This window comes from Anser cygnoides, chromosome 12 (genome assembly GCF_040182565.1).
Source record: "Anser cygnoides isolate HZ-2024a breed goose chromosome 12, Taihu_goose_T2T_genome, whole genome shotgun sequence".
NCBI classification, from domain to species: domain Eukaryota; kingdom Metazoa; phylum Chordata; class Aves; order Anseriformes; family Anatidae; genus Anser; species Anser cygnoides.
In genome coordinates, this window is record NC_089884.1 from 1,837,614 (window position 1) to 1,860,974 (window position 23,361).

The following is a 23,361-nucleotide window of genomic DNA, read 5'->3' on the forward strand; positions in this document are numbered from 1 at the left end:
GGGCGGCGCCGCTTATAAAGGCGGCGGGAGCGGGGCGGGGGAAGCGCGTCCGCTCGCTGCGCTCCGGGACCGGCCACCGGGCCCTGCCCAGCCCCGGCGGGGCGGAACGGCACGGCTCGGCACGGCACGGCACGGCACGGCATGGGCCGGCCCGCAGCCCTCTGAAGCCATGGAGCGGCGGGCGCTGTGCGCGGGGCTCTACTGGCTGCTGCTGCCGCTCGCCCTGCTCGCCGGTGAGTGCACGTGCTCCGCCCTTGGGGCTTCATTTTTTTTTGGGGGGGGGGGGGTCCCCAGCTGATGGGGGGTGCCCCGATGTGGGGGGGTCCTGGGGGGGGTTTCCCCGTCCAGGGTGGGTGCCGCGGGGGGGCTGCGCCGTGCCTGGAGGTGCGCCCCCCCACCCAGCAAAGCGGTGCCCCCCCGAGGGGTGTGCATGGCTGGGGGGGTCCCGGTGGCGGTGCCCCCCCCTCCGCTTTGCCTTTCGTTTTTCTCCCCCCTCCCGGTGCGGTTCCCACGAGCAGCCCCCGGGTGAACCGGGGCCGGGACGCTCCGGGGTTGGGCTGGGGGGGGGGGGGGGGGAGGCAGCACATCGGGGTCTCCTCGGAGCGGGGGGAGCCCAGCGGCAGCCCCGATCCCCTTCCCCGGGGTGGGGGGGAGCCGCAACTTCCCCCCCCCCCCGGGACTCCAAGAGCCGCGCTCGGCTCCGCGCAGCCCCGGGGGCGCGCCCGCTGCTGCCGGCCCGGGGCGGGGGGGGGCGGCGGAGGCTGGAGCGGCCTCCGCGGAGGGGGGAGGACGAAGCCGGGCACCGGGGGACCCCCCCCCCTCCCGTGCACCCCACCATGGGGTTGGCAAAAGCCGGGACCCTTTGGCAGGGCGGGGGCCGGGAGCGCCGCCCCCCCCCCCCCCCCCCCGGGCCGGGCAGGGGGCGCGCACCTCGGCTGCAGCCCCCGGCGGTGCGGAGCCCGGAGCCGCCTGGCCGCTGGCCTGGAAAATGCCCGTGTGCCGGCACTCCCCGGGCAAGAATCGGCCCTTTGAACCTGGGAAGCGTCTTCGGGACTCTCCGTTTACCTTCACGTAGACGCAAAGGGGAAAAAAAATAACCTCGCCGGGCTCCGTAAACAGGATTGTTCAACGGCCTCCTTGTGCCCGGGCGCGGGTCCGTGCCACCCGGGGAGCTGCGGGGGACTTTTCGGGGGTGTCACCCAGTGCTGGGACCCCAGGACGTGTGTCCCACCAGGGCCACCTGCAGCCGAGCAGCTCCCATTCCCGGCCCGGCTGCGTTTTGGGGAGCCCGGTCGGGGCGCGCGGAGGCTCGCCGTGCCTCCAGGGGAGGCAGCCCGAGCGGGGCGAGCCTCGCTGGCAGAGGAAGTCGGCGACTGTTGAAAAAAGCTTCTGTATTTGCTCTCCCTTGCGAGTGACTCAGTGCATCGTGCAGGATGTGAGGAGGTTAATTATAACCCTGCCTGCAAACCGGGCTGGGAAGGTGGCCGGGCGCTGCTTGCACAAGGCCCTTCCAGCCGGGCGCATCCCCGGGGGGGGGGTGACACGTGTCCTCCTGGGTGCCACCCAGGCGCTGAGGTCCCTCGTGCCACGCTTGTGCTGCTTCTGCGCCGTGCCTCGGTCGCCCTGCTCCGCACCGGGGGACGGCCAGCTCCTGCAGCCGCCGCGGGCACGGCGCTCCCTGGGCTGCACGCTCCTCGTGGGCTCGGTTAAATTTGGGGCCTGGCTCGGGCAGCGGCTGTCCTGGGAGATGAAACCCGCCCTGCTCCAGCCGCTCGTCAAAACAGACGCGCGAGTGACTCAGCTGGGCGCCGGGGAAGCGGCCGTGTCCCAACGGGTCCTGCACCGGAGGGGAAACTGAGGCACGGGGCCGGGGCTGCGGCTGCTGCCCCCGGGGTGGGAGGAGAGCCCGGAGCCCGACCTGCCCGCGGCCCCGCCGCCTTCCTTCCCCTGCAATTAGGCTCTTCCCCAGCGTCCGGAGGATGTTTGCTGGCGGCTCCCAGCCAGCTCGGTGCGGGTGGAGGCGCCGGAGCTGGGCCCCGCGGCACGGCTCGGGGCACCCCCCAGCTTCCCACGGCCCCCACCACGCTCCCAGCTGTGCCTTGGGCCGGATCCTGCCCAGCATGGGGACAAACCACGGCTCCATCCTGCCCAGCTGGGGTGCACGGAGCTGGTGGGTGGGGGGCACAGCCTGCTGCCCCCCCCTTACCATTTATCCGGCTGGTGCTGCAGTGCTGGCTGTGCTGGTGGGCCCCGAGGCACCTGGGCAGCACGTCCCTGGGGATGTGCCCCCCAGATTGGGGGTGCTGGGCTGGGGTGAGGTGAGGACACGGCCCCACCTGCCCACCTGAGACCCCCCCATGCCCAGCGCGGGGTGCTGGGGGTCCCGGCCAGCCCTGGTGCTGCAGGGAGCTGGTGCCCAGCTGGGCGCGTGGGCTGCGGCCAGCTGCCTCCTGTGGTCAGGTGCTTTTTTTAAATGAGGGGAAATAAAGGGAAGAGAGGAAAGAAAAAAAAAAAACACAACACACAGAAAAAAATGCCACCGATGTCTCCAAGAGCAATAACTCCATTTCCTCCCAAGGGCAGGCCGGGGGCTGGGCTGCGCAGGGCTGGCGCGGAGCCTGTGCGGTGCCCGCGCTGCCCTGCGGCTGCGGGGTGCTTCGGGGGGCTCCCAGGGCCCCCCACGCTGCCCCCCGGGGAGCAGCACTGCGGGGCCTGCCGGGGTCCCAGCTGGGCTGGATTTGCAGGGGGTTGGCGGTGCTGGGGAGCTGGGCATGGTGGGGTTAACCCTGGGGGTCCTCAGCCCCCCCCCCCCCCCCCCCCCCCCCCCAAACTATGGGGATGCCCCAAAATGTCTGAGATCCCCGTCAGGGCTGGGTGAGGATGGGGTGTGTTGTTTTGGCTCCGGCATTGCCCTATGGCACGAGCCACGCATGGAAAATGTTATGGTGGCTCCAGGACCCCCCCCGTGCCACACCAGCAGGGATCCGGGGGTCCCCGTTCACAAGTGGGGTGCAACCATGAGAGCAGCGCGGGCGTCCCGGTGCTGAGCACGCAGCTCTGGGGGCCCCAGCACAGCTCCATCCCCATCCCCTGCAGCCCAGGCGCTGCAAGCTGTGTGTCTGGGGGGGCTGGGGGCATGTTTTTGGGGGCACCCTGTCTGCGCAGGGCTCGGAGGGCTGGTGCTGGGGGCCAGCACAGCACCGCAGCTGCCTGTTTAACCTCTCTGCTCTTGCTTCTTCCCGTGCAGATAAGGATTCAGGGTGGGAGGACCGCACTGTTTGTCCTGAGCCGCCACCGTCAGTGCTGCGGGGACATCGGGGCTGTCCCCGACCCTGGGCACGGGGCTGGCATCGAGCACCCATCCTGCTGGTGCTGCGCTCCCCGTCCCGTGCTGGCTGGCAGCGCGGAGCTGGCGCCCGTCCCGCCGCCTCCCGGGGCAGCTCCCCCGGCATCCCCGGGGAGCGGGGCCGGCGGCTGCGCTGGCAGGACTGGGATCTGCTTTCCACAAAAACAGGATGCGGCGGGTGAGATGGCGGGGCTGGTCCCTCTTCCCGGAAAGAGGAGCCGGGGTTAGGAGGGATGGGGCTGGGAACGGGAACGCGCCCGCGGCTGGTTCTCACCGGGATGGGGCACGGCGAGCGATGCGCCTGGGGTCGTCCCTCGTTCTGCAGCTGGTTCGCTGGGTGCCAGGTGACACCCTGGGGACACCATCCTGACCCCGGGGGTGCCCGTGCAGCGGGATCTGGCTGCGGGACACGGGGCTCGGTGGGGCCCCGCGAGTACAGCAGGGCACGCAGGGAGGTGAAGAGCTCAGCTAATTAATCCTGGGTGGCCGCAGGTCCCCACAGGGAGCTGGCGGCTGCATCCGTGCCGATAAGAGAGGCTGCACGTGGCCATAGTGCGTGGTGACGGGGGGGGGGTCTCCATCACTGGTGGGGTCCGGGGAGCCCCCCTCGCCATGCGGCTGGGGGCGTCTCCATCCCGGCTGAGCCCCATCTCCCTCCTGCTATCCTCAAGTGCCTCCCCCCTGCTGAAACCCGGTGCTGCTGCAGCCCCCCCCCAAGATCCCCTGCCTGGGGGTCCCCTGGGACCGATCCAGCCCGGGAGGGCCCCCGGGGAAACCCCCAGGGGAGGCTGAAGGCCGGCGCTAGCGAGCTCCCGCACATCGCGCCCAGCTCCCCGGAGCTGGGATTTCTCTCCTCCCATCACGTTAGCGCAGTTAATGCTGCGAGTGCTACCGGCTCTGCCAGCGCCGGCCGCCGTGACGGATGAGCAGCGTGGGAGCAGGGCTGGCTGCTCCCGTGTCCCTTGGGGTGGGGGCGCGGGGGGCTGCGGAGCCAGGGTAAACCCAGCTGGGAGGTGCTCAGCCAAGCCAGATCCTGCCCCCCCCCGTGGAGCCAAAACCTGGTGGGCGATGGGTGCTGGGGAGCGGTGGGTGTCGCGGTGCTGCACCCACCCACCCACCCGGCGGGCTGCTGGCAGCGGAGGCGAGCGGCTGCGGGAGGAGCAGGCGCGGTGCAGGAGCGGCCGTCCCGGCGCCGCGGGGCAGCTCGCCCTTGGCTCTCCCTGCTCTGCCGAACTGGTTTTTCCCCCCTCGCCGGCAGTTTCCCCCGCACCGTCAGCACCGCAGGGAACCGGTTTCCTCCTCCGAAGGAGCAGGACGGGGCTGGGGAGCCACCCTGGTCCCATGGGAGCCACCCCACGGCGCCGGCTGGGTCCCGGGCGCTCCCCTGGCATTTTCTGGGCGCTTTTTGGGACGCGGCGCCTGTGACGGCACGTGGCTGTGCCAGCCCTTCCCGGTGCCGCAGGTGACCCCAAATCCCTGCCACCGGGATGGCCAGCCCAGGAGGGATGTCCCAAGCCAGGGCTGGGATGGGAGCTGGGGGTAGCTCCCCCCCCAGGGGACCCTTTGCTGCGGCAGGGTGGGTGGGCAGCGGGCGCAGCCCCGCTCGGGGTCGGTCCCCGGCCCGGGGAGGGGGCTGCCTGCCCCCCACGTCAGCCCGAGCGGCGGCTCGCTCCCCGCCGGGCCAGCTCCTCTCGGCCCCGTCGCCCGCTGGCGCGGGAAGAGGAATATTTGCTCCATGAGATCATGGTTTGCGAGACGGAGCTAGCAACCCTCGGCGTGCGGGGAGGTGACGCGCGCGCCGGGGTCACCGCTGAGAGGCGGCTGGCGGGATGCAGCGCTCCCCCGGAGGAGCGCGGGGACGTGAGCCCACCCTGCGCCCCCCCCAGCCCTGCCCGGGGGCTGCTGGAGCCCCCTGGGGTCGGGGGGGGGGAGGTCCGGTGGGGACCCTGCTTCACCCCCAGGCAGGGGTGCCGGAGGAGGCTCACGCACCGCTGCAGGATGCGCCGTCCCATTGAAACCTCGTAAACACAGGAAGGGCCGTGCCTGGCTCGAGGTGCGCAGCACGTCCCCTGGCGCCCAGCCCGCCCCCCCTGGGGCTGGGGGCTGCTCGCTCTGCCCCCCTGCGTCCCCAAGGGACCCTATACCCACAGCAGGGTCCCCCCCCGGGGCTGCTGGTGGGCAAAGCGGGGACGCCTGCCTCGGGTTTGCAGGGGAGGGGACAGAGGGGTGCCTTGGGACCCCACAGCCCCCGTAACGTCGTTCCTGGCCGACGGGGACTTGGTGGGCGTCCTGCAGCCACCGTGCCCATCACCGTGGCCTCCCAGCAGCTGGTGGCAGCTCCTGTACCGGGATTGCTGCGTCCCCAGCTCGTGGTGGCAGCTGCCTCGGGGTGCCCCCAGTGTGCGCTCCCCATCCCTGGTGGTGGCAGCTCCGTGGGGCGCCGGCTCGAGTGCGGGGTTGGGGCCGGCCCCGGTCCCTCCCCAGCTCCTCCGATGGCTTCGCGCCTGCAAGCAGGCTGTAATTTGGGTCTAAAAATAAGCAAGGGGGAAGGTGGAGAGCTGCTGGCGTGCCCGGAGCGGGGCCGGGTGCAGGTGAGCGGCTGCGGGTGGGGGTCCCAGCCCCGCCGTGCCACCCCCGCAGTGCTCAGCACCGTCCTGCAGGAGCAGCATGGAAATGCACCGGGTTTTCACATCGTTTTTGTGTCCCCATCACCTCGACCTCTAGGACTGCCCTTCGTTTCAGCGTCCCTGTCCTTTTTGGGGTGTCCCAGGTCGGGGCGATACCACAGAGCATCCCGGGGATGCGGCTGGGGGTCCTCGTGGGGTGCGGAGCCCTGGGTGCCATCCCCGTGCCTCTAACCCTGCCCGTGCCTCTGTCCCCAGCCTGCCTGTTCCGCTTCAACGTCCTGTCCCTGGTGTACCTGCTCTACCTCCTGCTCCTGCCGTGGTTCCCGGGGCCCGCCGACCGCGCCGTCTCAGGTGAGGGCACCACGACCGGGGTTCGGGCAGGGGGTTTGGGGCAGCGCGGGGGCTGTTTTTAGTGGGGGGGGGGCACGAGCTGCCCTCCAGCAGGTACCTGCCCTCATTCCTCTGTGGTTTCCCCTGGGCCAGGCGGCTCCGTGCGGCAGCCTCGTCCCGTTAATTATAGCCCGGTGTGGCTATTAATAGGTCTCCCGCTACGGAGCGGCCAATTTTGAGCCCCGGCCCTATTAACCAGAAACCTCAGGGCTGTGCCAGGCATGCAGGGACGCACAGCACCGAGCCGTGAGCCCTGTTCCCGGGTGGAAACGAGGGGTTCATCCCCCTCGGTGGGTGCAGGGGACGCGTCCCCCCACAGCGGGCACCCGGAGGTGCTGCGCCCGTGGCCCCGCTGGCTCCCTGCCCTCCGTGCCGAAAGGTGGCCCTGGCTAAAAGCTCTGCCCTCTGAATATTTCATGGGCTTCCACGGCCTCAGAGCCCGGGCGCTGCTGAGCGGCAGCGCGTTGGTTTACAGGAAAAAAAACAAGCCAAGGGAGAGCCTGGCACGGGGCCGGCACGCGGCTGCGGGGTGACCGTGGGCTCCGCGCTGCCCTTCCAGCGGCCAGGAAAAGCGCACGGGCTGGGGACGCGGCCACAGCTGGGGGAAGGTCTCATGGGGCTGGTGCCTGCTCCCCCTGTGGGATGGGATGGGATGGGATGGGATGGGATGGGATGGGATGGGATGGGATGGGATGGGATGGGATGGGATGGGATGGGATGGGATGGGATGGGCGCTGGAGCCCAGGGCGCGCTGCATCCCAGTGCCAGGGAAGCGCCTCGTGCCACTGGGCCAGCTGGGGCAAGGAGAGGGAGCGTGGTCCTGGGGTCCCAGCTCCCTGCATCGCCCCGTGCCTCAGTTTCCCCAGTACTGCAGCAGGAAGGATGCTCCCGGGGAGGCTGTGCGGGATGCACGGTGAGAGCCGGCATCGCTGGCACGGCGGCAATGCGCCCTTCCCAGCCTCATGGGTGCTCCCCAGGGGCGCTGGGTCTGCACTGGGGGTGCTGGCACCACCCGGGGCCACCTGGGGTGGTGGATGATGGAGTGCCCGTGTCTCACAGGTCACACCGGCCGCCTCCTCAAAGCTCTCCTGGGAACCAGCATCCTCTTCCTCCTCGCCCACTTCGTTTTCCAGATATGCCTCTACACGCTGCCCGTCCTGGACCAGCTGCTGGGGCCCAGCTGTGAGTACCTGTGGGTGCTGGGGGGTGCCCGCGCCTGCCCCCCGCTCCTGCCACCTTGTGCTTGCAGGGGAGCCCCCAGGCGGGTGTCAGGGAGCAGGATCCCACCCTGCTGGGTGCTAAGGGGCTGCTGGGACCCCCGTGGCACCCTCTCCGTGCCTGCGTGCTGTGGGGCAGCATGGCCCCCGAGGTGGGGTGGTCTCCCCATGGTAGGCTGGTGCCAATCTCAACTCCTTTGTGGTTCCCTGCAGGCAGCAGCTGGGAGGTCCTCGCCTGGCACGTCGGGGTCACCAGGTAAGGGTTCCTCCATGCCGGGGGACCGGTGACGTGGTCACCATTGAGGGGGTCCCCCCTGAACCCTCCCGCGCCCCCCTCTTCCCCCAGGCTGGACTTGGACGACCTCCCCAACTCGGTGCGCCTCGTGGCGCCCGACGTCGGCATCCTGCTGGTCTCGTCCCTCTGCCTCTGCCTGTGCCGCCGCCTCGTCCCCAAGGCCACCGCTGCCACCCGCGGCCGGGCACCGGAGTCCCTGGAGCCCCTTGAGCGGGTGAGCGCGACGCCGGGTGCCACCGGCAGCATCCCCCCTGCCACGTCCTGCCAGCCAGTCCCTGGGGACGGCAGTCCCATGGGACACGTGGGATGCTTCTGGGCACCTGGGTTTCGGGTTGGGGTTGCAGCCCGGGAGGGGAGTTTTGGCTGTGAGCGGTCGGGGATGGACCTCAGCGATGGATGGACCGGGTCGGGTCGTCCCCTGCGCCTCCCCCTCCCCGGGGCCGGGGTGACTCAGCGGCGGAGGAGTGCCCGTGTTTGCTCCCGCGTTACCATAGGGATCCCGCAAACAGCCCGGCCCCACGGAGCCGCTTTACGTGGGGTGGCCGAGCCCCAGCTGCCCACGGGTGGGGACGGAGCCAGCGGGGTGCAGGGCTCGGGGCAGAGCTGCTGGGAGCCGTGCCGTGCCGTGGTGGTGCCAGCAGGGTACCGGGGCGCTGTGCCCTGTGCGAGCAGCTCCGGCGTCACCCAGGCAGACAGCCCCGTGCCATTGGCACCCCCAGCCCTGCCTGGACCCCACACCAGGGCTCAGCTTCGTTTTGGGGTGAATCCCACCGGTTTAGGGCTGTCCGGCCCCGCTTCGGCCGCGGCCACAGGGCCGGGCTGTAACCAGAGCCCGGGCAGCAGCGAATGCCTTTGCTGTGAGCGCGGGGCCAGCGCGGGAGGCAGCTTGGAAAAAAGCTCAGTGCTGGGAACCCGGGTGCCGGTGCCAAAAAAAACAGCCGTGTTTCGGAGGCGCTTTCCAAACAGCTAATGAGATAAACACGGCCAGGTGCAGGGCCGCGCGCCCGCGCTGCACCGGGCAGGGCGCCCCCGCGGCCGTGCTCCCCACGGAGCAGGGAAACTGAGGCACGGCGAGCAGCAGGCTGGAATCAGAGGGGATCCGGGTCGGGCTGGGGCTCACGCCGTGCTTCCTCGCCTGGCAGGGGGAAGAGGAGGACGTGGAGCGGCACGGCGGCACGGCCGACGGGGACACGCCGCTCAGCGCCCGGCTGCGGGTGACGGCGCACTGGCTGCTGTGGGCAGCCGGGAAGGGGCTGGCCATCCTGCTGCTTGCCTTGGCCGGTGGGTACGGGGCAGGGCACGATGGATTTGGGGGTGTCTCGGTGGTTCTGCTCGCCCGGGGGGGGTGCTCGGCTGGAGGACGGAGGCGCGGGGATGCTCGGCCGCGCACTGACCGCCCGCGGGGCGCTGCTCCCCAGGGATCACCCTGCCCTCCGCCTCCTCCAGCGTCTACTACCTGCTCTTCGTGGGGCTGTGCACGTGGTGGGCCTGCCACCTCCCGGCCAGCCGCAGGGCCTTCGACACCCTCTGCATCCTCGTCGGCGTCTACGGCGCCGTCCACCTCCTCTGCCTCTACGCCTACCAAGCGCCCTTCGTCCAGGGGGTCTTCCCGCCCCCCACCATCTGGGCACGGTGAGTGGCACGCGGGGCCGTGGTCTCCCCCTGCGTGTCCCTGGCCGCGTGCCCGCGTCCCCGGGGATGTTTCACAGCCAGCGCGGCTCCTGCTTGGCGCCTGTCCCGCTCCCGGCTGCGGACGGTCCCTGGGGAGGGCGGCTGGAGGCTGCCCCGGTGCCAGGGCTGCGCGCGGGGACGGGGACAACGCCGTCCGCAGGCAGGAGTTAACGCCGCCCACCTCATCCCCGCAGGGTGTTCGGCTTCAAGGACATCATCCTGTACCGCAACTGCTCCCGGCCCAACGCCCTGGTGCTCAACACCAGCCACCCCTGGCCCGTCTACGCCAACCCCGGCATCCTGCTGCTGCTCTACTACACCGTGGCCACGCTGCTGAAGCTGCGCAGGCTGGACGCCAGGGTGAGGGGCTGCGCGTGGCCGTACGCACCCTGCTGCTCTGGGCAGGGGGCTTGGGGGGGATATGGGGCTGGGGGACGGGGCACGGTCCTGCTCCGGACCCCCCCTTCGGGTGCTGCAGCTGGCTCCTTCCCCCCGCAGAGAGCGGCGGTGCCGGCGCAGCCGCCGGTGAGGGAGCTGGTGGAGCTGGAGAGCTGGCCCAAGGACACCGATGGCGTGGCTGAGGACACCAAGGTGGGTCTGGGGAGGCGGTGGGGGCAGCACCCCGGTGTTGCCGGCGTGGGGTGTGCACCCCACGCACCGGGGGGGTGCCCCACGTGGGCGCTTTGGGGGTGCCAGCGGGCGCTCAGCCCTCTCTGCCCCCCCCCCCAGCCCATGCTGTCCCCCAGCACCGGGAAGCCGGGCAGCGGCACCGAGAACTGCACCGTCCACGTCATGGGTGATGTGACGCTGCCGGGTAAGCCTGGCCCCAACGCCGCCCCCTCCCCGAGCCCTGCCCTGCTCCCCCCTGCCTGCAGAGGGGCTGGGGGGGGGGCTCACAGCTCCTGCTCCCCACCCCCCGGCCAGGCAGGAAGAGTCCGGCAGAGCGGCTGCCCCTGCAGGCGCTGTGGCACGTCATCATGAAGCAGAGCTACGTCTGCGCCCTCATTGCCATGATGGTAAGGGCAGGGGGCACGGGGGCACCCCCCAGGCTCTCACCCCCCCCCCCTCTCCAGGCAGCCCTGGCGAGTGGCCGCATCCTGCCCACCCCCCCCAGGTGTGGAGCATCACCTACCACAGCTGGCTGACCTTCGTGCTGCTGCTCTGGTCCTGCCTCATCTGGATCGTGCGGAGCCGGCACCACTTCGCCATGCTGTGCTCGCCCTTCCTGCTGCTCTACGGCGTGGCGCTCTGCAGCCTGCAGTACGTCTGGGGCATGGACCTGGCCCCCGAGCTGCCCACCCGCGTCGGCCTCATGAGCCTTGAGCAGCTGGGGCTGGTGCGCCCCAAGTACCCCTGCCTGGACCTGGGGGCCAAGGTACCCCCCCCTCTCCCCCCCCGTGCCATCCCCGTCCCCGCGGTGCCCTCCTGTCCCCGCTCACCGCCTGTCCCCGCAGCTCCTGCTCACCCTCACCTTCTGGCTGCTGGTGCGGCAGTTCGTCAAGGAGAAGCTGCTAACGAGGACGTGCCCGGCCACCCCGCTGCTGGAGGTGACCGTTTCGGACACGGGTGAGGGGTCCCTTGGGGACGCTGGGGGCAGCAGGGGTGTCCCGTTTTTTTTCCAACCCCCAGCCCCAAGGCTGAGCACCCCCAGGACGCAGTGCCCGTGCCTTGCAGAGCCCAGCCGGCAGCGGGACGTGCTGAAGGCGCTGGGCGCCCTGGTGGGGGATTTCTACGCCAAGTACTGGATCTGCGTCTGCGCCGGCATGTTCATCGTGGTGAGCTTCGCCGGGCGCCTCGTGGTCTACAAGATCGTCTACATGTTCCTCTTCCTCCTCTGCCTCACCCTCTTCCAGGTAGGGGGGGGGACACGGGGAGGCTGTCCCCGGCCGGGACGCGTGCCAAGCGGCGCCGTGCTCACGTCCCTGTCCCCCAGGTGTACTACAGCCTGTGGCGCAAGGTGCTGAAGGGCTTCTGGTGGCTGGTGGTGGCGTACACCATGCTGGTGCTCATCGCCGTCTACACCTTCCAGTTCGAGGACTTCCCCGTGTACTGGAGGAACCTGACGGGTCTCACCAACGAGCAGTGAGTGCGCCCAGCCCGCCGCCGGCGTGGGGGCACCGGGGCACGGCCAAGAGATGGGGAAACCGAGGCACGGGAGGGTCGGGGTTGAACCCCCAAACGCTGCTGAGGGGCTGCCCGTGCAGGGGGGTGGACGGACGTGTCCCCGTGCTGACTGGGACGTCCCCTCCCTGGCCAGGCTGGGTGACCTGGGCCTGGAGCAGTTCAGCGTCTCCGAGCTCTTCTCCAGCACCCTCATCCCGGGCTTCTTCCTGCTGGCCTGCATCCTGCAGCTCCACTACTTCCACCGCCCCTTCATGCACATCACCGACCTCGAGCACGTCCCCGCCGCCGAGCCGCGGCCCCGACACATCCCCAGGTAAGGCCCCGCGCACCGGGGCGTCCCCGTGCCCCCCGTGTCCCCCGTGCTGAACCCTCCTCCCCGCAGACCCGAGGAGCTGCACGGGAGCCGCCTGCTGCGGGGTGCGGCCGTCGCCGAGAGCGCCGGGACCGAGGCGGGCGATTCCGATACCGCCTCGCAGGGTACGGGCAGGATTGGGGTGTCCTCGGGACCAGGAAGGGGCTGGGGGAGGGTGTGGGATGGGCTGGTGCCCTCCAAGCCCAGGAGGGGCCAGGGGATGGGATGGGATGGGATGGGATGGGATGGGATGGGATGGGATGGGATGGGGTGTCCTTGAGCCAAGGAGGGTATAGGGATGGATTGGGGTGTCCCCCGAGCCGAAGGGGATAGAGGGATGGATTGGGGTGTCCTCGGAGCCAAGGGGGATATAGGGATGGATTGGGGCGTCTTCAAAGCCAAGGGGGATAGAGGGATGGACTGGGGCGTCCTTGGAACCAAGAGGGAGGATATAGGGATGGATTGGGGTGTCCCCAAAGTCAAGGGGGATATAGGGATAAAATGGGGTGTCCCCTGAGCCAAGGAGGATATAAGGATGTGTTGGGGTGTTCTTGGAGCCAAGGAGGGTACAGGGGTGGATTTATGTCATCCTCCAAGCCAGGAAGGGACCAGGTGGGCGCAGGGCTGGGTTGGGGTGTCCTCCCACCCAGGGATGGGTGAGGGGGTGTCCGTGACGGTCGGTCCGTGTCCCCGCAGTGCCCACCAAGTGGGGGCTGGTGCTGGAGCGCCTCATCGTGCTGGGCTGGACCTTCTCGGACACGCTGACCCGCGGGCAGGTCTTTGTGGGGCGCCTGCTGGAGCTCCACGTCCTCAAGCTGGTGGCTCTCTACACCGTCTGGGTGGCTCTGCAGGAGGTATGGGCACCGGGACCCAGGTTTTTTGGGGGGGGGGCTCGGCTGGGCACCCCGGGGTGCTGACGGCGCCTCTCTGCCCCAGGTGTCGCTGATGAACTTCTTGCTGGTGCTGCTGTGGGCCTTCGCCATGCCCTACTGCCGCTTCCGCCACATGGCCTCCTGCCTCTCCACCGTCTGGACCTGCATCATCATCGTCTGCAAGATGCTCTACCAGCTCAAGATCGTCGATCCCAGCGAGTACTCCAGCAACTGCACCCAGGTACTGGGGGCGTGGGGGGGCCCTTTCCCAGCTCCCCGCGGTGGGTGCTGACCCCAATGTCCCCCCCCTTCGCAGCCCCAGCTCAACGGCACCAACCTGAGCCCCGAGGAGCTGGGCAACTCCACGCTGTACCGCGGCCCCGTGGACCCCGCCAACTGGTTCGGCATCCGCAAAGGCTTCCCCAACCTGGGCTACATCCAGGTGGGCTGGGGCGGGGGACGGAGGGCGACGGGGTCCCCCCCTTCCCGAGCACGGCGGAGCTGAGCGCCCCTCGCCCCCTCCCCAGAACCACCTCCTGGTGCTGCTGCTGCTGGTGTTCGAGGCGGTGGTGTACCGGCGCCAGGAGTACTACCGCAAGCAGCACCAGCTGGCGGCCCCCGTCACCGAGACCGTCTTCGAGGACGTGTCCCGCGAGCACCTCGACCAGGGCTTGGGCAGCTGCGCCAAGTACTTCGTCAACTACTTCTACTACAAGTTCGGCTTGGAGGTGGGCAGCGGGCGTTGGGGGCTATGGGATATATTCGTGGGGTACGTGGGAGTACGGGACGGATGCGTTGGGGCATAGGATGGATGCGTTGGGGTACGGAGTGCACGTGTTGGGGCACAGGATGGGTGCGTTGGGGTACGGGACGGACACGTGAGGTGCACTGGAGTACAGGACAGACACGTTGGGGTATGGGACGGACACGTCGGGGTACAGGATGGACATGTGGGGGCACGGGATGGATGCGTTGAGGCATGGGATGGACACGTGGGGTGCGTGGGGGTACAGGACGGACACGTGGGGTGTGTGGCAGTATGGGACGGGCACACGGGGTGCATGTGGGGTACGGGATGGACATGTGGGGTGCATGGGGGTACAGGATGGGCATTGGATGGACGTGTTGGGGCATGGGATGGATACGTGGGGTATGGGATGGATGCATGGGGTGTATCAAGGTGCGGGATGGACACATGGGACAAGTGGAAGTATGGGACAGACGCATGGGGTGCATCGGGGTACGGGACGAACGTGTGGGGTGCTTGGGGGTACGGCATGGACGCGTGGGGGTACGGGATGGATGCATGGGGTGCATCAGGGTATGGGACAGACACTTGGGGTGCTTGGGGGTACGGGACGGACACGTGGGGTACAGTATGGACACGCGGGGCTGAGCTGCCGCCCGCCCTCCAGATCTGCTTCCTGATGACGGTGAACGTGATCGGGCAGCGGATGAACCTCATGGTGATCCTGCACGGCTGCTGGCTCGTCGTCATCCTGACGCGGCGGCGGCGCGCGGCCATCGCCCGCCTCTGGCCCAAGTATTGCCTCTTCCTCGTGCTCTTCCTCCTCTACCAGTACCTGCTGTGCGTGGGCATGCCGCCCGCCCTCTGCGTGGGTAAGGGGCACGGGTGGAGGTCCGGGGGGAAATCTGGGGGTCTCGGGGGGGGGCCATCACCCAACGCCTCCCCTCCGCAGACTACCCGTGGCGCTGGAGCCGGTCGCTGCCCATCAACTCGGCGCTCATCAAGTGGCTCTACCTGCCCGACTTCTTCGTGGCCCCCAAATCCACCAACCTCATCAGTGAGTGACCCCCCCCAAGGGAGGGGGCTGGGGGGGGGGCTTCCTGGCCATGCCCACTGGTGGGAGGGGTTAAAATATGGGCGGGGCTTGGGAGGTGCCACGCGCCTCTCCGATAACGCATGGGTCAAGGGACATGCCCAATGGGGGGGGGGCTTGTAGCCATTTGGGGAGGGGTTGGTTGAAGCCACGCCCGTTTTGGGGAACAGGAGGGGCTGTGTGCGGCCACGCCCGTTTGTGGGAGGGGTCTGGCGAGAGCCACACCCGTTTTAGGAGGAGGGGCTTTGCATTGACCACACACCCCCCTTTGGGGAGCAATGCGCCCAAAGCCACGTGCATAAAATGGGACCACCGAATTCGGGGAGGGGCTTGCTGTGGCCACGCCCCCTTTTATCGAGGGGGGGGCGTGGCCTCTGGAAGCCACGCCCCCTGTGGCTGAGCCATGTGCCCTGCAGACGACTTCGTGCTGCTGCTGTGCGCGGCGCAGCAGTGGCGGGTGTTCGCGGCCGAGCGCACCGAGGAGTGGCTGCGGGCGGCCGGCGAGAACGCGGACCGGCTGGACCTGGGGAGGGACCCCCACAACCCCACGCCCAACTTCATCCACTGCCGGTGGGTGCCGCGGGGACGGGACCCCCCCCCCGGATGGGGTCCCCAAGGGTGGGGATGGGACCCAGCAGCACTGGGATGGGGAATTCCTCCCTAGGGCTGGGCTGGGACGGGACCCCTGCCACCAGGATGGTGCCCCCACATCTGGGACACCCTGAGGCTGTGGGGGGACCCTCTGGGAAGATCAAGTTGTCCAGGGCATGCTTGATCATGCATGTGTTTTGGGACCCCCGTAGACTGGGACAAGGCACATTGTACCCCAAGACTGGTCTGAGATGGGCACTGGGGTACCCAGGGGCTTTGGGACCCCCTAATATGATAGGGACCTGCTGGTTTGGTTGGGGGTAGCACCCCAATACCCAGGCGGTGCCAATTTTGGTGCTGGGAGGGGACGGGGACCCTGCCCTGAGCGCCCCGTCCCGCAGGTCGTACCTGGACATGGCGAAGGTGGTGGTCTTCCGCTACCTCTTCTGGTTTGTCCTGGTGGTGGTCTTCATCACCGGGGCCACCCGCATCAGCCTCTTCGGCCTCGGCTACCTGCTCGCCTGCTTCTACCTCCTGCTCTTCGGCACCGCCATGCTGCGCAAGCCGGCGCGGGCGCGCCTGGTGCTCTGGGACTGCCTCATCCTCTACAACATCACCGTCATCATCTCCAAAAACATGCTGTCGGTGAGGGCACCGGCCCCGGGGGGTGCTCCTCGGGTCACCTGGGTGTCCCCGGGGGTCCAACCCCGTCCTGTACCCCTTTTCCCGCAGCTCCTGTCCTGCGTCTTCGTGCAGCAGATGCAGAGCAACTTCTGCTGGGTGATCCAGCTCTTCAGCCTGGTCTGCACCGTCAAGGGCTACTACGACCGTGAGCGCCGGCACGGGGAGCGGGTTGGGGGCAGCCCTGCCCTGCGTTGATGGGGCTGGGGGGGCTGTTTGGGGGTGCTGCCTTACCTGCCCCCCCCTTCTGCCTGCCAGCCAAGGAGATGGGCAAGGACCAGGACTGCTCGCTGCCTGTGGAGGAGGCTGGCATCATCTGGGACAGCATCTGCTTCTTCTTCCTCCTGCTCCAGCGCCGCGTCTTCCTCAGCTACTACTTCTTGCACGTCATGCTGGACCTCCAAGCCTCTGCCCTGCAGGCCTCCAGGTGAGGCTGGGGGTCCCCAGGGGTCCCTAAGGGTGCTGGGTGCAGGTGTCCCCCCCCCCTCACCATCTCCGTCCCCGCAGGGGCGTCGCGCTGTTCAAGGCCAGCATCCTGAAGAGCATGCGCTCCCACCGGCAGGCCGAGAAGAAGTCGCTGGCCCAGCTCAAACGGCAGTGAGTGGGTTTTGGGGGGGCACCCGGGAGCCCCCTGCGCCCTGCAGCCGTCGGGGCACCCCAGTGCACAGGGTGCCGGGGGGCTGCGGGTGCCCAGCATCGCGGTGGGGGACCTGGTGGCTCCGGGGAGCTCTGGAGCAGCCTGTGCTGCGCCCCGCAGGATGGAGCGGATCCGAGCCAAGCAGGAGAAATACCACCAGGAGCGGCTGCCCGCCGGCGAGGGCCAGGATGAGGCCAGGCCAGGTAAGAGCTGGGGGGGGCATCCCAAGCCCCCAGCCCCTCCTGCCCCCTCTCCCATCGCTGTAGGGGTGGCCTCGACCCATCGCCGACGTTTTGTCCCCCACTTTCCTCGTCCCGCCTCCTCGCTGAGCGGGGACCAGCGGAGCCTGGTGGAGTGCAGTGGTGAACACCCCCACACACACACCCCCTTACCCAAATACTGGCCCCCGCGCCGGGACGGGTCGCCCCCAGCCCCGCTCAGCCCCCGCTGCCGTTCCACAGCGCCCGGTGGCCCGGCGGACCCTTCCCGGCAGAGGGAGCGGTGGTGGCGGCCATGGTTAGACCACGCCACAGGTACTGCCCCGGCACGGGGCACGGGCGGGCGCGCGGTCCCCCCCTGCCAGCATCGCTGACACCAGCGGGGAGCGGCGGTGACGGTGCTTTCGGCGAGGTGACGCCCTGCATGCCCCCCCCGTCCCCCCCGCTCGGCATTAACCAGGCCGTTCTCTGCTTCTGAGCACTAACGGGGCATGGACCTGGGGTGCCCGGAGGGCTCGGCGCTGGAGGGACCCCTCTTTGGGGACGTTGGACTCTCGGGCGCTGATGTCCCCAGCGGGGATCCTCGGGGGTGTCCTTGGCACTGAGCTGTGCTGGGCAGAGGGGATATGGTGATGGGGACACCCCGTGGCACCCCGTGCCGTGCCGTGCCGTGACACCCCGTGCCGCCCCGTCAGTGCTGCATTCGGGGGAATACTTCCTCTTCGAGTCGGACAGCGAGGAGGAGGAGGAGGCAGCAGCAGCAGTGCCGGAGGAGCCGCGGCCGGGCAGGCAGAGCGCCTTCCAGGTGAGCGTGGCAGGGGGCCGGGGGGGGGTCGGCTGTGCCCTCTGGGCGCTGATGGCCCCCTCCCCAAATCAGCTCGCCTACCAGGCCTGGATGACCAACACCAGGACGGCGCTGCGGCAGCAGGAGCGGGAGCAGATGGAGCTGCCGGGCGATGAGCTCGGTGCAGGTGGGGCTGGCGGACCCCAAAATGGGGCTGGGGGCACTGCGGGGGGGTGCACCTGGTGTTTGATCCTCGGGATCTTGTAACAGGGCATCATCTCAGCAGGGTTCCCAGAGTGTGCGTGTGGATTCTCTGATGTCTAAGATAGGGTTGGGTGCGAGCTGGGCGGCTCCTTTGTTTTTTAAGTTGGGTGGGAAGGATGGGGGAACAGGTGATGAGCAGGAAAGCCACAAAAAGAGGTCAGAAATAATGTCCTGTCCTGTGCCATGGAGGGGCCCTGACCTGCTGCCTGCCTCGCAGGGGACAGCAGAGGAAGGGAGGAGGCGTTGGAGTCGCCTGGAGAGGCCGAAGGCCAGGAGGAGGAGGAGGAGGAAGGATCTGGTAGGTGGGCAGCAGGACCCTGCCGGCCATGGCAGGGGGGTGTCTGGGGGGTGCTGAGCGGGTGCGAAGCCACGAGCCCCTCTCTCCTCGCCCCCGGCAGAGCGGGGCAACGTGCTGCAGCGGGCGCTGAACACCCTGCGCTTCCTGTGGGTGCTGTGCCAGGCCATGGTGGACGGCCTGACCCAGTGGCTGGACGCCTGCACGCGGGAGCACGCCGACATGTCCACGGTGCTGCGGCTCGAGAGATACGTCCTCACGCGGCGCCTGGCCAAGGTGACCCCCTGGGAGGGGACGGCGGGCATGGGGGGACGGTGGCACCGCGCCGGCGCTGACCCCGTGCCCGCCGCAGGGCGAGGACGTGCACCGCGGGGTCCTGGACGAGCTCTACCTGCTGCCCCCCGAGGAGCCCCCCGAGGAGCCGAGCCCGCGGGTGTCTGGGGGTGCGGACCCCCAAAACGGCATCGCTTCCAGGCAGGTGCATAGATCCCCCGGGGGGTGCCCGCCCGCCGCCACGGGGGCTGGCGAGGAGCGCGCTCACCCGGCCCCGTGCCGTCCCCAGCGGGCGCGATGGAGCCGAGCGCGGCCGAGGGGCTGAGCCCCCCCCGGCGGGGGGCTCGATGCAGGCTGGCAGCCAGGAGCAGGGGACGAGCTGGGGGTCGCAGGAGGATGTGGCTGGGTCTCGGGAGCTCCTGGCCCTGCCGCAGAACCGGACCCGGACGGCCAGCGAGCTGCTGATGAGCAGGTATGGGATGGGGACGGGGATGGGGACGGGGATGGGGATGGGGACACAGTGGGTTTGGGGCACAGGCTCAGCCCCCGGTGCCCCCCCCAGGCGGCTGTACTTCGTGGAGCTGGAGGAGTCGGAGCAGTTCTATCAGTCCCACAACCGCTTCCTGAAGCTGCTGCTGGCCATCTACCGCTGCGTGGCCGCCCACTCCGAGCTGCTCTGCTACTTCGTCATCATCCTCAACAACATGGTGACCGCCTCCGTCATCTCCCTCTTCCTGCCCATCCTCGTCTTCCTCTGGGCCATGCTCTCCATCCCCCGGCCCACCAAGCGCTTCTGGATGACCGCCATCATCTTCACCGAGGTGGGCAGGGGGTGGCCGGGGAGGGGATGACAGTGCGATGACCCCAGCTGCCACCTTTTGACGCCCACGTCCCCGCAGGTGATGGTGGTGGTGAAATACCTCTTCCAATTCGGTTTCTTCCCCTGGAACGGCTACGCCATGCTGGTGCGCAACGAGGGCAAGCCCTTCTTCCCGCCCCGCATCCTGGGGCTGGAGAAGACCGACCGCTACATCAAGTACGACCTCGTCCAGCTCCTGGTGCTCTTCTTCCACCGCTCGCTGCTGCTGGTGAGCCCCGGGGCACCCATTTCTGGATGGGTCCTCGCCGCACTGGGTGCATCCCATAGCCCCGGTGGGGCGTTGGATGGCGTGCATGGGGCTGGGGGGTGGCAGCAGCCACCCTGACCCCCGCCCTCCCCAGTGCTATGGGCTGTGGGACCATGAGGAGGACCCCTTTGCCAAGAAGAAGCCGGAGGCAGAGCGGGCAGAGGAGGAGGAGGAGGAGGAGGAAGAGCGGCGGGAGGAAGCAGGGTCCACGGCGGTGGGCAAGGAGGGGACGGCGCCGCCGGCAGAGCCAGGGGCACCGGGCGCAGCCACGGGGCCGGAGGGCGATGCCGGGGGGCCGGAGGAGGGGGCCGGGGATGCGGCCACCCAGCTGCGCTTCAGGAGGAAGAGGCGGCGGAGCAAGGAGACGAAGGCTGCGCTGGAGGAAGGTGAGCACCACGTCCCATCGCTGCACCCCGGGGGTGCTGAGCACCTCGGCACAGAGCAAGGCTCGCGTCCCCCAGGCAGGATGCGGCCCTGCGGGGCCCCGAGGTCACTCGTGCTGCGTCCCACCCACAGAGGATGGTGAGGAGGAGGAAGAGGAGGAGGAGGAGGAAGAGGTGAAACAGAGCCACTCTCAGAAGAAGCTGAAGGCGTTGGGGCTCCGGGTCAAGCTCTTCTTCCTCACCGTGTGAGTGCCCTGCGGTGCTGGTTGGGGTGGGGGCTGTGGCTCATAGCCCCCCGGTGACCTGTCCCCTACCCCCTGTCCCCCCCCAGGGCGCAGAACACCTACCAGCCCGTGCGTGGCTTCTTCCGGGACATCCTGCACACCCGGTACCGGGCGGCCACCGACGTCTACGCGTTCATGTTCCTGGCCGACGTGGTTGACTTCATCATCATCATCTTCGGCTTCTGGGCCTTCGGGGTGAGCAGGGGGCTCTGCAGGGTGCTGGATGGTGGGGTCAGGCCGGGCTGTGTCCTCACCTTGCCGCTGTCCCCAGAAACACTCGGCGGCCGCCGACATCACCTCCTCGCTGTCGGACGACCAAGTGCCCGAGGCCTTCCTGGTCATGCTGCTCATCCAGTTCACCACCATGGTGATCGACCGCGCGCTCTACCTCCGCAAGACGGTGTTGGGCAAGCTCATCTTCCAGGTCATCCTGGTCTTCAGCATCCATCTCTGGATGTTCTTCATCCTGCCGGCCGTCACCGAAAGGTACCGGTCCCACCGAGCGTCCCCGGAGGATGTCCGCCAGGGCGCTGCATGGTCCTTGGGTGGCTGAGGCCGTGGTGTGGTCCCTTTGTGTCCCCAGCCCTGCGTGGTGGCCCTGGGTGGCCAGGCAGGGGCTTGGGTGGCCGGAGGGGTGACATCTCCCTCCCGCAGGTTGTTCAGCCTCAACACGGTGGCCCAGCTGTGGTACTTCGTCAAGTGCATCTACTTCTCGCTGTCAGCCTACCAGATCCGCTGCGGCTACCCCACGCGCATCCTGGGCAACTTCCTCACCAAGAAATACAACCACCTCAACCTCTTCCTCTTCCAGGGGTAGGGGACACGGTGTAGCACGGGGACACATGGCCCCAGCCGGGCACACGGAGCCGTAGCAGCCCCCTCTCCCCGTCCCCCGCAGGTTTCGCCTCGTGCCCTTCCTGGTGGAGCTGCGCGCCGTCATGGACTGGGTCTGGACGGACACCACGCTGTCCCTGTCCAACTGGATGTGCGTGGAAGACATCTACGCCAACATCTTCATCATCAAGTGCAGCCGTGAGACGGAGAAGGTAGGACCCCAACGTGCCCGTCCTCATCGGGGTGGCCCCGGCTGGGTCCCCCCCCCAGTTCCCTGGCACCCTGCGCCGTGTCCCCGCAGAAATACCCGCAGCCCAAAGGGCAGAAGAAGAAGAAGATCGTCAAGTACGGCATGGGGGGCCTCATCATCCTCTTCCTGGTGGCCATCATCTGGTTCCCGCTGCTCTTCATGTCGCTGGTGCGCTCGGTGGTGGGCGTCGTCAACCACCCCATCGATGTCACCGTCACCCTCAAGCTGGGGGGGTACGAGGTGAGGACGGGGGCAGTCTCTGGGCTGGTGCTGGATGCCGGGGTCCCCCCCGATGCCACACGTGTCCCCGCTGATGCCACGTGTCCCCACAGCCACTATTCACCATGAGCGCCCAGCAGCAGTCCATCCAGCCCTTCACCCCCCAGGACTACGAAGCCCTGACGAACCAATTTGAGAGGCAGCCGGTAAAAAAATAAATCCCCTAAGCAACCCCCTCCTTGATCCCCTCTTGCCATCCCACCCGTGCTGAGCCGCGTGCCCCCGTCCCGTCCCCAGGTGGCCATGCAGTTCATCACGCTGTACGGCTACGAGGACATCGTCACGGCGCGCATCGAGGGCAGCTCAGGCTCGCTGTGGAGCATCAGCCCGCCCAGCCGGGAGCAGATGCGGCGGGAGCTGCAGAACGGCTCCTCGGACATCACCCTGCGACTCACCTGGACCTTCCAGAGGTAACATTGGGGTCACTGGGGGGGGGATGCAGCAAGTAGCCCCCCCCGGCTGAGCCCTTTCTGCCCGCAGGGACCTGGGGAAGGGCGGCACGGTGGAGCACACCTTCGACAAGCACACCACCGACCTCCAGCCCGGCGCGCCCGAGCGCATGGAGCTGGCCCAGCTGCTGCAGGGCACCCGCGACGCCCCCGTGTGAGTGTCCCCAGGCACGGGGAGGGGGCTCAGGGATGGGGACGCCACCAGAGGTGGTCACGTCCCCGCTCACCCTCGCTTTGTTGCAGGCAAGTGCCCAAGCTCTTCCCCAAATACATCCGGGCACCCAACGGCCCCGAAGCCAACCCGGTCAAGCAGCTGCTGCCAGGTGGGTCCCCTTTACGCACTGGGGGGGGGGTCTCGGCCACCACGCTGTGCCCTGACCCCCCCGTCCACCCCGCAGACGGGGAGGACAGCTACCTGGACGTGGAGGTGCAGCTGAAACGGGAGCGCGTGGGCTCGGGGCAGGGCAGCGACAGCTTCTTGGAGTGGTGGGTGGTGCGGCTGAAGGACGCCCCCCCGCGCGACGGCAACATCCTGCCCATGGTCATCTTCAACGACAAAGTCAGCCCCCCCAGCCTGGGCTTCCTGGCCGGCTACGGGTGCGTACGGGGCGGGGGGACACAGGAGCCGGGGAGGTGGGCGAAGGGTGGCGGCGGGGACCGCAGGCGGCCTCATGCTGTCCCCTTGCAGGATCATGGGGCTGTACGTCTCCATCGTGCTGGTGATCGGGAAGTTCGTGCGGGGCTTCTTCAGCGAGATCTCGCACTCCATCATGTTCGAGGAGCTGCCCTGCGTGGACCGCATCCTGAAGCTGTGCCAGGACATCTTCCTGGTGCGGGAGACGGGCGAGCTGGAGCTGGAGGAAGAGCTCTACGCCAAGCTCATCTTCCTCTACCGCTCCCCCGAGACCATGATCAAGTGGACGCGGGAGAAGGAATAAGGGGAAGGGGCTCCGGCCCCCTCCCCGGGGACATCACCGCCAATGCCTTAACCAGCCCTGCGGGGGCCGCATCCTGCCGGGGGGGGTGCAGGACGGCGCGCTGGGCGAGCCCGGGCTCTCGCTTTTAAAAGGAGGAGCTTTTTGGTTTTTGTTTTTTTTTTTGTTGTTTTCCACGATGCTTTGAAGCCGGCTGACCGGCGGAGAGCACCTCGTGCCTTCCTTGGGGAGGGGGGGGCCTGGCCCCATGGGCACCCCAGTGCCTGGGGGGGTGGGGGGGAGAGGTCCAGGAGCTGGTCCAGCACCCACAGGGCACCCCGGCTGCCGGGGGGGGTGGGGGGG

At 68.8% G+C, this 23,361-nt stretch overlaps 1 protein-coding gene across 1 annotated transcript; it reads left to right on the forward strand.

Annotated features, from left to right (window-relative positions):
• Positions 1-35: 35 nt before the first annotated feature.
• On the forward strand, positions 36-23,164 carry PIEZO1 (piezo type mechanosensitive ion channel component 1 (Er blood group)). Its single transcript, XM_067004225.1, has 51 exons — positions 36-233; positions 6,229-6,324; positions 7,423-7,545; positions 7,794-7,836; positions 7,927-8,089; positions 9,018-9,156; positions 9,294-9,507; positions 9,741-9,906; positions 10,045-10,137; positions 10,276-10,360; positions 10,471-10,562; positions 10,661-10,921; positions 11,001-11,112; positions 11,221-11,399; positions 11,480-11,628; positions 11,804-11,983; positions 12,053-12,147; positions 12,719-12,876; positions 12,959-13,135; positions 13,211-13,336; positions 13,422-13,622; positions 14,310-14,514; positions 14,595-14,699; positions 15,152-15,305; positions 15,728-15,971; positions 16,059-16,155; positions 16,266-16,434; positions 16,515-16,604; positions 16,765-16,847; positions 17,106-17,177; positions 17,558-17,667; positions 17,740-17,833; positions 18,128-18,208; positions 18,309-18,481; positions 18,558-18,679; positions 18,768-18,950; positions 19,041-19,299; positions 19,378-19,566; positions 19,700-19,991; positions 20,122-20,233; positions 20,320-20,467; positions 20,544-20,758; positions 20,927-21,085; positions 21,171-21,318; positions 21,408-21,596; positions 21,689-21,781; positions 21,873-22,045; positions 22,116-22,238; positions 22,328-22,407; positions 22,483-22,681; positions 22,773-23,164. Exons 1-51 carry the CDS (start codon positions 170-172, stop codon positions 23,020-23,022), a joined length of 7,527 nt encoding a protein of 2,508 aa, XP_066860326.1. The 5' UTR covers positions 36-169; the 3' UTR covers positions 23,023-23,164.
• Positions 23,165-23,361: the final 197 nt, after the last annotated feature.

Coding starts and splice junctions, on each gene's coding strand:
- PIEZO1 (XM_067004225.1), top strand. CDS start 170: ATGGAGCGGCGGGCGCTGTGCGCGGGGCTCTACTGGCTGCTGCTGCCG. Junction 20,759..20,926: donor CTGCCGGCCGTCACCGAAAG/GTACCGGTCCCA, acceptor TCCCTCCCGCAG/GTTGTTCAGCCTCAACACGG. Junction 21,086..21,170: donor AACCTCTTCCTCTTCCAGGG/GTAGGGGACACG, acceptor CGTCCCCCGCAG/GTTTCGCCTCGTGCCCTTCC.